Below are 15838 nucleotides of genomic sequence, written 5' to 3' on the forward strand. Positions count from 1 at the left end.
ATGAACCAAATTCAGTGCTAAATTTATCTGTCCTCAATACGACTGTGTCCTTGATCTTATAAACCAGCAAATCCTCCCATAGTTCTCAAGGGAAAACAAACAACACATCTTGCCATTTAGAGTCCAACCAGGAATACTTGGAATTGGTCACATGCTCCCATATTTAGGTTATTATTGACTGGCAATGTTATTGATGAGTATCCGCATACTATTGAGGGCTTTCTATTAGTGTAACAATCCCATGATTACCACAATTCCACTGAAATGAACTGAATGTGATTCAAACGTTCAGCCAATCAAATCCGATCCAAGTCCTGGGTGTAACAGGTCTGCTGAGGAAGATTCTAATTCATGTCATGTGAACATAGAACCTCCTTGAGATACATTTAAAAACACTTAAAAATGTATCAATGTGTATTTTTCTCTGTGTGAATCTCACTTCACCAAGGAGTTTTAATATCTTTCTGGCACCACTGTGGGTTTTGGATATGCACACAATGATAAATGTTCTTTTCCACAGTTGAAAGGCAGCTAATGGGGCAAGCTGACATGTTAGACAAAAGGCATTTTAACAAGGACACAAAAGACACAAAGGACATGGCAGTGTCCCCGAATCAACTCATCCTTGTCGCGATGGCATTTAAGCTGTGAAAGTTTCATTATGTTAGACGTGGGCAAATACCATCTTGTGCCATTCTGCATGTAAGGATTTTCACTGGCTCTGTCACTCTTTGCCTATATCATCGCACAATTGTATCACTGATTCTGGTGTAGCAATTAATAAAAACAGCTGACAGGAGATCACTACTTTTTGTCGTTACTTGTCTGAGCATCTTTTTTGTTATATTCCCCTTTTATTATAAGTAATTTAAGGACTGGTTGGTGTTTTAATTTTGAATATCTAAACTGTGACAAACATCGCTGTCTATTTTGTTGGTACTTTTATACTGGAGGCTTAAAGCAGTAAAGGGTCTCAGTAAAAATGATGTTTTACTGAAAATTGATGGCCTAAAGTATCAGCTGCTATGAGATGCCAGTTTAGTTGACATGTTTATTTTGAAGCCTTGCAGTATTACATGCTGTTGCCTGAGGTAACAAGTGCTGTTGGTTGTCATTTTCTTTGACACTGTTTTCCTTTAGTTCTCTTTAAGTACTTAGGGGCTTAACCACTCCACCACTCTCTTGGCACAAGTTATGACTGTCTAATCCCTGTCAACCACAGGGATTGCCGTCTGAAGTTCTACTGGGATTCATAGCGTAAAATGTTGATTCATGACTTCAAAATCCCATTTGCTGACTTCTCTGCTCAGATTAATCTCCCACAGCATGACTCAACTTTTCCTCGGGCACAGCAATGCCAGGAGTCCCTCTGGAGCGTTACAGTATTTCCCCCTCAGCATCAGTTAAGACGTGTATTGAGCCGGAGCGTTATCAGTGTGTCCATAGTGAGCCTGGATAGTTCCAAAATTGCTGAAAGTTTGGCCAGCCGTCATCACTTTTGCCCAGTCAGGCTGTCACTTCTGCTGAATGATCGAGTCCTTACCCATAGAGCTTCACTGACGGGGGCAGATAACACACTCCCCTATCTCATTCATTTCATTTCTTGACAGTGTCCATGAGTGATTTATTACCTCCTGTCGCAGGCCTCTGATTGGTTCATTCCTTTAAAAGGGGTGACGTTAACATAAACAGGTATACAGGAGGACACAATCCCTGGAGTCACTCTCTACCTGACTTACCAGCTGATTTAAGTGACCGTTTTGAGCAGAAAACGTCTGTGCAAGACATGACAAATGCAACATGTTGGACTGTTTTGACCTGTCTTGATTTATAGAAGAAACTGGCTTATATTGTGATAAATGTGATATTAAAAGGAAATTACTTTTTGGCTCTAGAAATGATAAATATCCACTTGCAGCTCACTTGACTTTGTATGCCCAACAAAACACTAGTCATTGAATAAGTGTGCACCCGATGACCCTGAAGACTTGCCTGTACTCCGGTGCTCAATTAACAACATAATATAATGACGCAATTCTCTGATAGTACAGGTGTGATAAATGGGTTTGTATGACAATGGCTGAACAGCTGAGCGAGCCAAATGGCGTTCAGCTGAAATATTATACAAGCCAGTAGTTTTTTCTTTGTAGTCAGAGACAGTGTAGATTGAAGATGTAGGGCAGGTTAGGACAGTAAATGGTGTCGAGTAATATTTCGGTCAGCTGTTTCATGACGAAGTTTCTGTCCAAAGCTCTCCCAGGTGATTGGCAAAGCGATCGTTTTACTTCAATTTTCACCTAACTCGATGCAGGAACAATCGTGTATATTGATTTTAAAATATATGTATGAATGAGTGCACTTGTTCCAGCACTTAACTTTGTAAATCTCGGTACAAAGAAAGCAGTGTATTAGTTGATGTTGTAAATGGTAAAAAGTAACTCCCAAATGCTTTAATCATACCATTATCTGTTCATGAACACCTTCATATAAAGTTTGCTTCATTAAAATGCTTTACTTTCAAACTGGTTCACAGTGCAAATATGTTTTATATTTCTGTTTTAAGGGCTTTCAGACGCAAAAGTGCCGTCTGGTTTGTTTGAGTGGCTTGTTTTGTCCTTCCGCGGCCGCCGTCCTTGTTGTCTCCATTCAGGAAACACGGCGCACTCTCTTGCGTTTAGCAATTTCCCCGAATAACAACAATGGCTGAATATTCTCACGTAAAATCAACGAAACTTGTATTAAAGGGCCACAAACAGGGGTAAGTCTTTCTCGCACTCAATGGCGCCGGCCGCTGTTGGGCTTACGAACATTTTCGCCGTTTGCTAACTTGAGTTTTTGCAACCCATGCTAAAGCTAATGTAGCTAACACTATCCCAGAGTCCAAACTGTAGAGGCGATTTATGAACTTGTTGATGCATGTGGAACTAATTTTGATGTATATTGATTATTGATTATTGATTGATTATTTTTGACAGGAAAAAGAAGAAGAATAAAGATGGTAAACGGAAACTGGCAGAGGAAGAACAAAAACCTGATGTGGTTGGTATGTTGACATATTTTAGGGTTTTAAAGGTGAAATATTTGGGTTTAGAGAGCATAGGTGTGAGTGTGTTCACATCCGTAAGGGTGTGAAACAGATGGGAGCTGACAAATTGCAGAGGAGATATTTATACGTCACGAAATATACCATTTATTCTTACGCTGCTGCAGCAAATCCTTTAGCAAAGCCCCAGGTGAACTGTCTGGTGATCAAATGGTGGCTGTCATCTCCATTTGTGATCATACACTCGGAATTAGACATCTTTGTCAGTTTAAGGTGTGTGTGTGTCTGTCTCCTATATTTATGATTACACCGGAGACCATTTAGTTAAAGCACAGTGTGTAAGTGTATCAGAATGTTATCACCAAGTTATGGAATTGCAGTCACTTCATAGCTGTTTCTACTAAATGTCTGTTGGGGTCAAAATTCTATTCAAGTAATATTTGATGTCTTTTCACCACCTAGTACTTGATAAGATACTTTTATTTGTCAAATTCCATGCAATCACATGCAGTCACACAGACCTCTTGCATATGTATCACAACACACAACACACACTCTTTTTACAGAGCCATGATATGGCGCCCGTAGAGCAGTTGGGGGTTCGGTGCCTTGCTCAAGGGCACCGCGGCACCCTCCGGTTCCCAAGTTGAGTCCCCTATGGACTGAGCTGCTGCCGCCCCCTTTAACACTGTCTATTAAAAGAGAAAATTGTGACAGTATTGATATTGGTATTGATACCAATATAGATAGTTCCATTTGAATCAGGCCCAGTATAGTGTATTGTCATGTGCACAGTGACGTCATGTGTGGTTACATCGTTGTCGTGGGTCTTTCTGCTCATCAGATGGTTGGTGGTCGGTCAAAGGCTTCGGGGAACTCTCTGGAACAGTTGCTATAGAGATGCAAAGCAACTGTTACATCCACGCCCTGGACACTGGGCTCTTCACCGTCGGAGCGCCACACAATGGTGATTACATGAACATAAAAACATAACTGTATTTTTGTGGCTAATAAGCAGTCGGCAGCATTTGTTTGACTTGTTTTCCTTTGCTGGGATGCATCCTGGGCCGTTGATTCTGGTTATGCAAAGGTAGAATGGTATCAGGTATTTTAATGGCATTTTAATTGCATTGCAAATTACAATTAAAGTAGCATTTGCAGGGATACAAAACTAAGAATTAGAAGCAAATGTCCGAGGGTGCGTTTACTTTAGACCCCAGGCAGCAGGGGGTCTGGCCCTCTGTCCACCGTGAGCAGGTAAGCAGTCCATCCAGACGGGGAGAGTGATGAGGGCAGTGCAGGAGTGGAGTTGAAAGGGAGGACAGAGCAAACTCCGAGTCTGAGCTCACCGATGCCCTCAGGCTATACTCAGGCAGCCGTGTTTGGCCGTGATGAAATGCCGTGCTTGGGAACAAGCGCGCTAACAATTAATTCTCCCCGCGTTTTAGTTGAAACCAGTCAAACTGGCCGGGAGATTGAAACATCCCAATTCCCTCCGCGCGCCGCCATCCTTTGCATTCACACGGGCTCACGTCAAGAAGATGAAAGGGGAGGTGAACTGGCATTAGAGGGAGAAAGATAAGAGATTTTCTCCTCTTTGCTGGATTCTCTGTTCCGGGGCCACAGTGCGGATGATATCTCCCTTTAGAAAGCGGGGAGTAGTGTTTGAGTTCACCCTGTGGGTTAGAAGAAAGTCGGGGGGTCACAGTCTGACATGTTCCAAAGATAACCAGCCTTTTGAAGCAGGAGCTGATGTTTCACCTCAGCCTTGTTAATGCTTTCCTCATTAATGTCCCGCAGGCTCTGCTCTTCTTGACAGGCTGCCTGCACGATGTAGTACAACCTGTGTGACGCCTTGTTTTACACTCAAAGGTCAAACTTTTGGAGGAAACATTGGAGACTTTGGATTGAAATGAAACATTTCAACACAACATAAAATCTCCTTGCATATCTTAGTCTAAATGCCACACCGCTGTCGGGTTAGACTCGTATCACCCGGAGGTCTGCATTAATAATCACAAGAATGCATAAGTGAAACATAAGGCAGGTCTTTAGGTTAAACATGGTATAAGAGAAGATTATGCAGATTTTCGTTTGATTGTTTTTGCGTAGAGAACTATCCATTGAAACCCATCAGTGAGCAGAATTTCATGCGGTCTCATAGAATATTGTAACTCAGCTGGTCACCTGCTTTGCGTCGTTAGAGCTGATCAGTTAGACAGTCTCATTCAAAGCAAAGTGAAAAGATTAGTCAGTAATATCTCCAGTTTCTGTCTCTGTAGTGGAAAACAAGTAGCCCAAAGTTAGTTAGTTACAGTATATAGTGACATAATCATTTCAAACCAAGCACATTAAACTTGACAAAGACATTGTTGACTTTATTCCAGATGATGAAGGTCCGGACCCTCCCGAGCAGTTTACTGCCATTAAAGTCTCAGACACAAGGTGAGTTTGCAGACAGACGACAGTGTTTGCTTCCTCAGGTTAATCTCCACAAACAGGTTTAATATCCCCTTCTACAATATTTATGAGACATTAAATGTATGAGGTCTGCATTTTAAATGAAGAGGCTGTTTATGTGAATAAATAATCTAAATGTACAGCGCTTTCCTCTGTCCGTGCCGGCTGTGTGAGGAGATGCTGCCTATGCTGGACTCAGCTCTCAGATTTACACCGTGTTAGGGATTGTTAAACCTTTTCCTGTGGGGTGCTGCTATGTGCCACCGTACATTAGATTAGACTTTAATCTGTTACGTGGTGTAAGCCTCGCTGCCTTGGCCTGCTCCACCTGCAGAATAACATTTGGTTTTTGCTCTCGCAGGGTAGCTTTGAAATCTGGCTACGGAAAGTACTTGGGTATCACCTCTGAGGGTTTGGTGGTGGGGCGCTCCGACGCTATCGGCTCCAGGGAACAATGGGAACCGGTCTTCCAGGAGGTGAGTGAATCTGCTGCTTCACCCCCCTGTACATGTAGCCCTCTTGATCAGCTGGCTGTTGATACATATTTTACTCCAGTAGAAGCAGGAACAAATCCTGTCAATGGTACATATGGAAACGCCCCAAAAGGGTGAATGTAAGGACCGTCTTCTACCATCTTCTCTCCTTTTCCCTCCCTGAAACTACAGGGATAGTATCTATCTCATAAGGCTGTTTTATGAGTTTACATTGAATTTAAAAGTATTAGTGTAAATCAGGTGAATGAAGCACAGTATTCAAGATGCAGACTATTCAAGTAAAGGCCCTCAATTGCTTTCCCTTTGTTAATAATGGACAGGGAGATGTTTTGGGGACGTTAAAGAGGAATGAGATCTGGAATAGAGGCTGATGCCATCTTGTCCAATCCTTATTATTATTCCCTGTGACTTCTATATCAACTGAGAATCCTCTTAAAGAAGCTCGATATGTGTAAATATGATTAGTAAATCTTCACATGACCGTCACAATAACAGGGACAGCACTCTAATGTAGCTGTGTATCTCAACAAGAGTTGCATAAAAGAAGGCACGTGGCCGAACACGTGTGCTTACGGTTACTCTGGTTGGTGATTTATTTCCCCCAGCATGTGCTTCTAGTGTCTCTCAGAGGCCATTATGTTCCCTGACGTGCCACTCACTCATGTTTAGTCAAATCTGTTTGGAAAGAGGTGCTCAGACGGGAGCTTTTCAAAGTGAACGCATGAAAGGACATGTTCCTACTTTCAGGGTCGTTCAGCATAAACATTAATATTGATTTAGGTTTGAAAGAAACTCGTATTTTTGCCCGGTAACGCAGACGGAAAGTGGCTGATCTCGCTCCCAAACCCCGCACCCTTCGTTGGCTTTGCGTCGCGGCTGACTGGAGTCCATGAGAGATAACACTTAGCCGTAGCCATGAACAGCTACTTCATTATGCACAAAGCATCTGCCTCATCACTGTAACACATTGCACGCCGCCATGCCTTGTTGCACCTACAAACAAAATGCCCCACACAACCTTGAGACTCGTCTTCAAATATCAAGGCGACCTTTCATGCCTGTCACAATAACCAATCCCTGCGCAATCCCAGTCTAATGTACTGCCTCCCCCCTCTGTGTTTCCTCTGTACTGCTTCAGGGCAAAATGGCTCTCCTGGCAGCAAATAGCTGTTTCATCTCCTACAGTGACAGTGGGGACATTGTGGCCAAGAACAAGACAGCAGGGGACGAGGAGATGTTGAAGGTGAGGTGGAAATTGTGTTCATCCGCAAGGTTGCGTTGTTAATCCTTTCCACTTAAGGCTTGCCTCCACCCTAGGGGCCCCCGAGTGTTTGTGCCAGGGGCGGGAGAAATGTCTGTGCCCTCACGTCGGCGGGTTCAAGGTGTTGATATTTCATGCTGAACATGTCTCCCCTCCCTGTTTTGTTTTTTTCTCCCCCACCCTGAATGATGAACAGATCCGATCAAGCGCGGATAAAGAGGTCAAGCATAAAGACGACATTGCAGACGAGGATAGGGGCAACGTGAAGACCTGCGAGATCAATTACGTGTGAGTGTCTCCTACTGCGGGTAATTACAGGGTTAACCTCAAACGCAAGGCAGCCAGCTTTCCAGACGGCTGAAGGAAACCCAGGCTGGATTCTCTCCGCATATCATTTTCAAATTAGCCGTCTGTTTTTCTCAGCTCGGCTCAGCGGACCTTTTGATCCGCATTCGACAAACAACTTAAGAGCCCGTCAGAACTTATTTTATGGGCACTTAAACCCAAATTAAACCACCGCATGCATAGTAAATTGGTTTACATGCTTTGTAAACACATTGGTTTATTTTAATCACTTATTCTAATTTTTCTTTTCCTAACATTTAATAGGCTCCAAACTCCAGTACAGGTGATGTTTTATGCAACGCTGCAAAAGTCCCGGTTTCTGAGTCGGCCTGTATTTGCAGCATTTTCCTCACGGTGATGGTTTATCGACAAACCATTCCGACAGCCAGAAACATCAGCACAAACTCATTAAAACTGTATTTTTCTCAGTTTTCCTTTTTTTTGGGAGCGGAATGCCTCATCACAGTCTCCCAGCAGAGTTCTCTCAATAACGGCTGAAACAGATGGGTTCTAACTTGAAATGTTTGTGTTTTAATTATACAAAAAATATTTCAGCTAAATGAGATCATTTTCCCTAAAGAAAACTCAATCCTTTTCCTAATTATTGTAAAGGAATTTTTTTAAAGGAAAAGAAAAAAACAAAACCCCAAGTGTTCATGTCAGTTCCTACCTTTCACCTGTTTGAGTCGGAGCTTTCCTCGTCTCCGTGCCTCTTTGCTGTCATCTTCGGTGGGATTTCGTCGTGGAGCTTTTATCACACTCTCTCACTAATTGCACTCATGTTTCACTGCGGTTTGACAGTTTATGGTTAAAGCAGTACGCCGTGTAATCTCCTCCGAAACGAATACTGAGGCACTTTATTCTGATTGAGAGAAAGGCGTCGGGTACTAATCTGTGTAGATGGGGGATTTCCTTCCCATTACCGTCACTTTCTGCCGGTCGGCACTGACAGGATTTTGACAGCAAAATCGCTTCCCTCCCTGGATTTGAGATTGTGCCTCATCGCCGCCGCCTCATAAGTCCATTTCCGCAAAGATGCATTTGATGGTGTGTTGTTGGTTAGACGGGGCAGTAAGTAACGCCCCATTTTAGCCTCCCTGTGTGTGTTTATCGCGGGTCTGCGCCCTATTAAGTTCCAGTCCGTGTGTCTGAAGCCGTTTTCTGCTTGGTATGCTTTGGTCGGTGTTCCCACTTCATTATTTGTTTTGGGTGAATGCAGGGGAAATAGACTCATCTTGTTGACATGGTGATAATGGCTGCCCTTGAGGGTGGGTGCTGATGTAGTGTTTAGCATCTCCAACGCCTTTCAGAACAAAGTGCTGCACAGGGATCATAAACCACAGCAGGCCGAAGAGAATGTAAATATCCGGAAAGCTTCTGACTCCACACTGAGTTTCATCATTAAGTTGTTTTCCATCCAAACTAAATATGCTGTGAGGATGGTTTAGAGTCTCACAGTGTGATTATATTCAGCTGTTGGAGGCACACTGGGTCGTGAACGCTGGTTCCGTGATTCAGTGCAGCGAGCCCGAGCTAAACATCTGTCGAGGTTGATATTCTGTTTAGTAAAGAGGATGTGCCAGGTTCCCTTAGAAACAGGCAAAGTTTCCCATGAACAGAGGGAAAACTTGTGGCCTGAGTGTGAGCCTACCTGTGGAACATCGCTGGACCTCATCCACCCCAAAAACTAACCAGTAGTCTCTATTTAAAAGCATAAATATAAACTCAATATTACTAAATGCTGTAATTGAAGATGGGGACTTCTCGGCCCTTTCTCAAACTAATCTTTACCCTCTACCCGTCACTATAGAGTCTCTCTCTGTATGAAATCACATTTACAGCAACCGAGGCGTTTAATTAACCAGGTTCAGCTGTGGAACCCTTGACAAATGCAATACTTCCCCAAACCAATACACACGTGCCAAAAAATGAAGGGTGCATAATTGATATGTGCCTGTGCTGTGAATGGATAGAATATGACTCAGGGAGAAGTCAAGTTTTCCCTTAATATTTCACTTAATGGCATGTGTGGATGGGCTGTGATGCATGTCTAATTACACCACATTTTGAAAGTAATAATAAAAATGTTGTCCTGTGCCTCACAGGAAGAAGTTTCAGAGTTTCCAAGACCGGCGACTGAGGATAAATGAGGAACAAGCCTCCACGCTGAAGAAAGCCAGAGTAGATGGAAAGTTTCACGAGAGTTTGCTGGACAGGTAAGAGACATGATGCTCATTAGAATGTTATTATTAAACGAAGGCAGCGAGTCTTATTCACGTGTTCTTTTAATCTATATGTGAAAGTAAAAACTGATGTTTACTGGCCTCTAAAATGATCTGCAGGTTGCTAGTTCCTGTCAAAATGCTTCTTATTGTGCCTTTCCTGCTGCCTACTCTGAACCCAGCTCCCCTTTCTACTTAGAGTTAGGATTTAATATATGCAGCCGTATGCTCAGAGGAAATGCAAGGTCAATCAAAAGATCAAAAGACGCAACGAAGTGTCTGTCGGCAGCACATAGGACTCCATCTTTATGTGGAGTTATCTGAGAGGATGGAGTGCAGTTAAAAAGTATTTTTCATTCATCACAGCTTTAAGCAGTACACTTTCTTCAGCGTACTGCTTAAAGCTGAATAAGTACCGCCTCAGGTAAATGAATGAGGTGATACTTCTTCATCCAGCTGCACCCCCCCCCCCCTCAGACCGATCAGTCGTCCCGTATTGTTTTATATCGTCGTCTTCTGATGTTTGCTGTGTCACAACCGAGAAGGATTCAGGCTGAAAATAGGCAGAACAATCCTTCAAGAACAACATTTCCGCTGATATAACCCTGATTCTTTATCTTTACTACAGGAGAAGCAAGATGAAAGCCGACAGATACTGCAAGTGAAGATTCATCTATGAAGACCATCACTGCATCTTCATATGTTTTTTTGTAGATTTGGTTGTTGATTCTGACATTGATGTGCTGTGTTGTTTTAGAAAAACATTTTTAATTAAATTTCATTTTCCTCACAGCCGTTTGTCATTTATCTACAGTTTCTGCAGACAGTTGCATTCATTTGACGTACTCAACTGATTGTGGTGACATTATTTACACTCAAATGACCCATTGACCTATTGCATGTAAATGATTTACCGTCGTTTCTATTGTTTGGAGTAAATGTTTGCTAAACCTTTAGACTGTCACTCTTCCACATTATGTTAATCTAGTAGTAAGAAATAAGTATCTTACCATTTATACTGCGAATCAAGTTCCATATTAGATGTTGCAATATTTTCTATGAATTTGTAATGAAACTCGCGTTCCCAAAACAAATGGATATGGAAATCACATACAATGCAATGTTTCTCATTCAAACTTGCAAAAAATGTATTTCTGTACGGATATACACACAAACGACAATATTGAGAAAATTGTATTCCTAGGTTGCTGCTGTATTGTATCCCTCAGTATTCATAGTTTACACCTGACTGTAAAAGAAACAGGAAATATAATCTAGAACCACAAATGAAGCTTGACAGCAAAAATAGAGAATTGTCTCAACAAATTAATATAAATTAAGACAAAGTGAAGTAATGCAACTTAAGCAAAACAAACAATTTCACCCATTGGCTCACAACATTTTATATTTAGGCTAAACTTCAGAGCCTCGGATCTACACACTAAATATAAACACGTGATCAATTGCATTTCACAAAATGTGAGTTAATCTGGATGATTACATCATTAAGAAACGTGTTTTCGAATCAGAGACTTCCTCAAAATCTCATCAATTTGAGAGGATTATCATTTGATGAGAATTCAATGTGTTTCAGTGTTTATGTAGCGTCTTATAAAGCTAGACAAATCGATGTATTAGTTAAAATGTTGATTCATGCACTCATGATGCGCTGTAGTTTCGCATCAGTATGGAACTGACCACTGGCCTATCCGGATCATTTTGAGGGGTGTTCGAAATCACAATATTGATTCTCCAATTATTTTTAATGTTATTATGTATCTATTACAATGCACAATAAATCACATTGTATATTATTTTTCCGGCGATCTGATTAGTTTCTTATTTATCTGTGTAGAGAAATATTTTGTACATTTCGTGGGCTTCCGCTCCCCCTCCCCCCCCCCCTCTCCGCTAAAGTGGGATCGGCTTGTTTTTCACGGGCACACGCTCCTTACTTTTTACTTCCGCAGGTTCGAACGACATAAAAGCTTGTAGACACGAACAGGTTTCCTCTGAGGTTATTAAAAATGGACGGCCGGGTTTTGGTTGTTTTAGTGACCTTTATTACTGTCACGTCCTCACAGTTCATCCCGCCGGTAAGAGACATTTCTGCCTTCTGTATTATGCAAATATGAACATATGTAGCCCGGTTTGTCTGTTGTCATCGTCAACTTATGTACTTTTGCGAATTCATCTCTTCGTTCACGCAGAAACCCGCAGCGCAGTTGTTTATCCCTTAATGTTTTCGTATATTTACAGTACACCGAAGACTGCCGGACGGGCATGTATCCACCACAGGGTCCAACGTAAGTAGATAAAGTCTCTAATCTGTCAAACAAACATTTGATATCGACGTGATTTGTAACAAGCGATGCTGCATTCACGTGCTCCTTGTAAACCCAGTTTTCCAGATGAGCCAATAGGAGGACACATTGTTCCGATCTTCATCATTCGGCACAATAATAAACAAATAAAGTGTGCCTGAACTAACAATGCACACACGTTTTGACTTGTTATGGCGCTCTTGAAAATCATTGTCCAGACTGGTACAGCTTATGTTGTGTGTAATATATAGTTCTTCCTCCTCAGATATAAAGGACCCGTGAGCTGGTACACAGTGGACCTTGAAGTACCCCCCACTCAGAGATGGACGCCTCTGATTACTGAAAAAAAAGCTGATGTATGCAAATTAGGCAACACTTTATGCTTCAAGACTCACAAAGAACAAAATGTGTGTCAATTGTACATATTTTTTCCTCATGAACTCTTTCTTTTTAGCTGGTGATATTAATCCAGGCCATCAAAGACTTGGCTAATGCCTTTGTGCCCAGTGGGAAACTGATAGAGCTGGTTGACATCACCCTGGTGAGTGTATAGAATAGATAATGATGTAGAATATTTGTTTTTACGATGATGAACGGGATTGTGAGAGCAGCATGTTTGTCAATCTGCAGCCTTTAATGGTGAACACGCTGCCACACCCTTTTGGTGATGAAATCAAAGGAATTGCAGCAGCCTCTGGAGTTCCTCTTGGTAAGGAAACACACACACAACTTCCCCTAACTGTTCCTGCATGTCTTCAACAAAAGGAGCCTGACAATAGAGCATTAAAGCTTTCATTCTGTCTACTTTTTAGGTGAAGTTATCTTGTTCAACATCTTCTATGAGGTGTTCACTGTGTGTACCTCAGTTGTAGCAGAAGACACTAACGGTGGGTATCGTCTAGAATTGTACAGCTGTTTACAATTCAGCCACTGCATATTGATACTGAAATACCTTTTTGATTTTGCTCTCCTCCAGGTAAACTCTTTCATGGTAGGAATCTTGATTTTGGATTATTTATGGGGTAAGAAATAGAAACATTGTTGTGATTTTGAAGCCTGTTAGTCTTGGTTCAGCCCTTCAGAGATGTTTTGCGTCGCTCTTTGCAGCTGGGATGGAAAAAACAAGTCGTGGATCATTAGTGAGAAGCTGAAGCCTCTAGTGGTCAACATTGACTTCAAGAGAAACAACCAGACTGTGTTTAAGTCCACCAACTTCGCTGGATATGTCGGCATGCTGACTGGCATCAAACCTGTAAGTCCCTCAGGCTCTCAGCCTCACAGCTCAACACAAACCTCGTTTGAACATGTTAACAAACCAGAGATTTGTATTTCCTTAGCACGCTTTCACTCTGACCATGAATGAGCGCTTCAGCCTTGATGGAGGATATATTGGTGAGTATTTATTGTTGTGTACCTGGCATTGTTGACGCAGAGATAGAATCACATTTGAAACATCTGTCACCATCTGACATGCAGGCATTCTGGAGTGGATCCTGGGACAGCGAGACGGGATGTGGATGAGCTTTCTCACTCGCTCAGTTCTTGAAAACGCTACCAGGTATTCCTCTTTAATGGTCAATAGTTCATCATTACTGTAGGTTACAAACTGAGCCAGTCTAGTATAAAATCAAGTGACGACAAGGTTGTCTGGGCCACTGATGCATCTTCCTCTCTCCTCACCTCCAGCTACGAGGAGGCCAAAACTCACCTGGCTCAGACGAAGCTGCTCGCGCCAGCCTACTTCATCCTGGGAGGAAACCAGACAGGCCAGGGCTGCGTCATCACCAGGTCCAGGACGCTCAGCCTTGACCTCTGGGAGTAAGTACTGAAGCTTTGTGTGTGGGATTACTCGCATCTCATAGCACTGAATGTTGATAATTTGTCTGTTTGCTCTCTGGCATAGTACATTAAGGAGTCTGTTGTGTTACCACCATGCAAAATGGAGCAAGCAGGTTACACCTCAAAGGCCTCCGATTTTGTTTATCTCCAATATGAAACCAGCCTTTTAAAGCTCTATGAAATGTATCTTTTGAATATATGTCCTTAAATATGCCAAAGTTCTTACAATGCAGTTTCCATTAAGACTGAACCTTAAGGTTTTGAGAAATTGCGATGTTGAAAGAACATGAAAACATCCACATCCCAAATCCCACCTGTCTACACAATTGAACTGAAATGTGTTGGTTCCTTTTTTCTGGTGTTTTTGTATACGTTGTGGCTGAGAACACGAGCTCCTGGGCAGACTTTATTCTTCAGAGTACCGATGTGATCTTTCAGTGTGTTGTTTTTTTTTGACTGAGGCTAAAAGTCACAATGTGTGTGTCTTGTGACACTAAACCCATTCCCCAAGCAGGAACTACAGACACTGCTGGTATCCAGTCATGTGATGCACGTTTATGAAATCAACAGCATGTCTCATGTTTCAGGCTTGAGCTGAAGCTGGGCCGATGGTACGTCCTGGAGACAAACTATGACCACTGGGAGGCACCTTTCTTCCTTGATGACCGCAGAACTCCAGCCATGAAGTGTATGAACCAGACCACACAGGCTGTGAGTAATGCTGTGACCTGGCCTGCTTCCTGGCCTAGTCTAATGTTTGGAGATGTAACTTTAGCCGGTCATGTGCTTTTGGATCTTAAGTGCACTTTAAGCTGTAAGTGGCAAAACGACTTTGATGTTTTTCATTTATAGAACTTCTCACTGAAGACGATGTACGACCTCCTCTCAACCAAACCAGTGTTAAACAAGGTGAGCCATTTCCTCATAGCTGCTCTGTTTATTGGTTTGAACCTAGCAGCTAGAGTCACGTTTTCTTTCCTTGTTGCAGTTGACGACGTACACCACACTGATGGAAGTGTCTGAGGGTAAACTGGAGTCGTATATCCGTACCTGCCCAGACCCCTGCATGCCCTGGTGACCCCGCTTGTAAATGCTTCACTGTGTAGAGGAGCTGTGAAGGACGAACTGCACTCATCTGGGTAGAAATGTGAGACTGTGGTTTTGCAGAGCAAAGTAATCAACTAAACCAAAGTCTTGTCTTAACAACTATGTCACTTTAGCTTATTTTTTTTACTTTCTTGCCAAACAACTAAGATATTGACAATAATGCTTTGATGATAGAGTTGAAAATCATGAACGAAAAATGAGAATGTGAAAGTGTAACAAAGCATTTTTCTAATAATGGGTTATGTGATTACAATTTAAATGGCCTTGAATGAGAAATACGGCAGCTTCAGAGATGCATTTGTGTGTTCAGAGTTCAAGCATTACAAAACGCACTATAGTTTGTGTGTGGTTCTGTAAGGTTTGTATTTTTGCAATTGGAAAAGGGAATTTAAAAGTAATTCACCATTCCCTGCATGCATAGGATTGTTTGAAGTTTGCTCCTCTCCTTTGTTTTCTGGTGGTTTAAAGTCCACAAGCACGTGATCATGACGCACAACAGATGTACCTCAAGTATGACTACTGTTCTTTATTCTGATTAATAAAATGATTCCCAAATCTGTGATTCTACATGGACTAAGATGTGGTGTGTACTTAAAGATTCAGTGAAATTGTTTAAAGTATTAATCTAAACTCCAGTTCTTGGGGTAATGTGATGTGACTACATAGTAACACTACTAGTTACTAAGATTGTGTACAGATTGTGTGTGTAAGATGAGGTACAGTTATGGATATAAAAGGTAAAG

The 15838-nt window shown here is 42.0% G+C and overlaps 2 protein-coding genes across 2 annotated transcripts; both read left to right on the top strand.

Annotated features, from left to right (window-relative positions):
- The first annotated feature begins 2614 nt into the window (after positions 1-2614).
- Positions 2615-10615, top strand: frg1 (FSHD region gene 1). Its single transcript, XM_076145771.1, has 9 exons — positions 2615-2758; positions 2976-3043; positions 3888-4010; positions 5431-5488; positions 5865-5979; positions 7136-7240; positions 7455-7546; positions 9709-9819; positions 10454-10615. Exons 1-9 carry the CDS (start codon positions 2700-2702, stop codon positions 10488-10490), a joined length of 768 nt encoding a protein of 255 aa, XP_076001886.1. The 5' UTR covers positions 2615-2699; the 3' UTR covers positions 10491-10615.
- A 1155-nt stretch (positions 10616-11770) lies between these two features.
- Positions 11771-15662, top strand: asah1b (N-acylsphingosine amidohydrolase (acid ceramidase) 1b). Its single transcript, XM_076145253.1, has 14 exons — positions 11771-11921; positions 12085-12131; positions 12415-12505; positions 12604-12690; positions 12780-12858; positions 12962-13036; positions 13126-13171; positions 13257-13401; positions 13487-13541; positions 13626-13707; positions 13836-13967; positions 14576-14699; positions 14841-14897; positions 14977-15662. Exons 1-14 carry the CDS (start codon positions 11853-11855, stop codon positions 15064-15066), a joined length of 1179 nt encoding a protein of 392 aa, XP_076001368.1. The 5' UTR covers positions 11771-11852; the 3' UTR covers positions 15067-15662.
- Positions 15663-15838: the final 176 nt, after the last annotated feature.

This window comes from Genypterus blacodes, unplaced genomic scaffold (genome assembly GCF_046128005.1).
Source record: "Genypterus blacodes isolate CSIRO-AG114 ecotype Tasmania unplaced genomic scaffold, CSIRO-AGI_Gbla_v1 ptg000030l_1, whole genome shotgun sequence".
Taxonomy (NCBI): domain Eukaryota; kingdom Metazoa; phylum Chordata; class Actinopteri; order Ophidiiformes; family Ophidiidae; genus Genypterus; species Genypterus blacodes.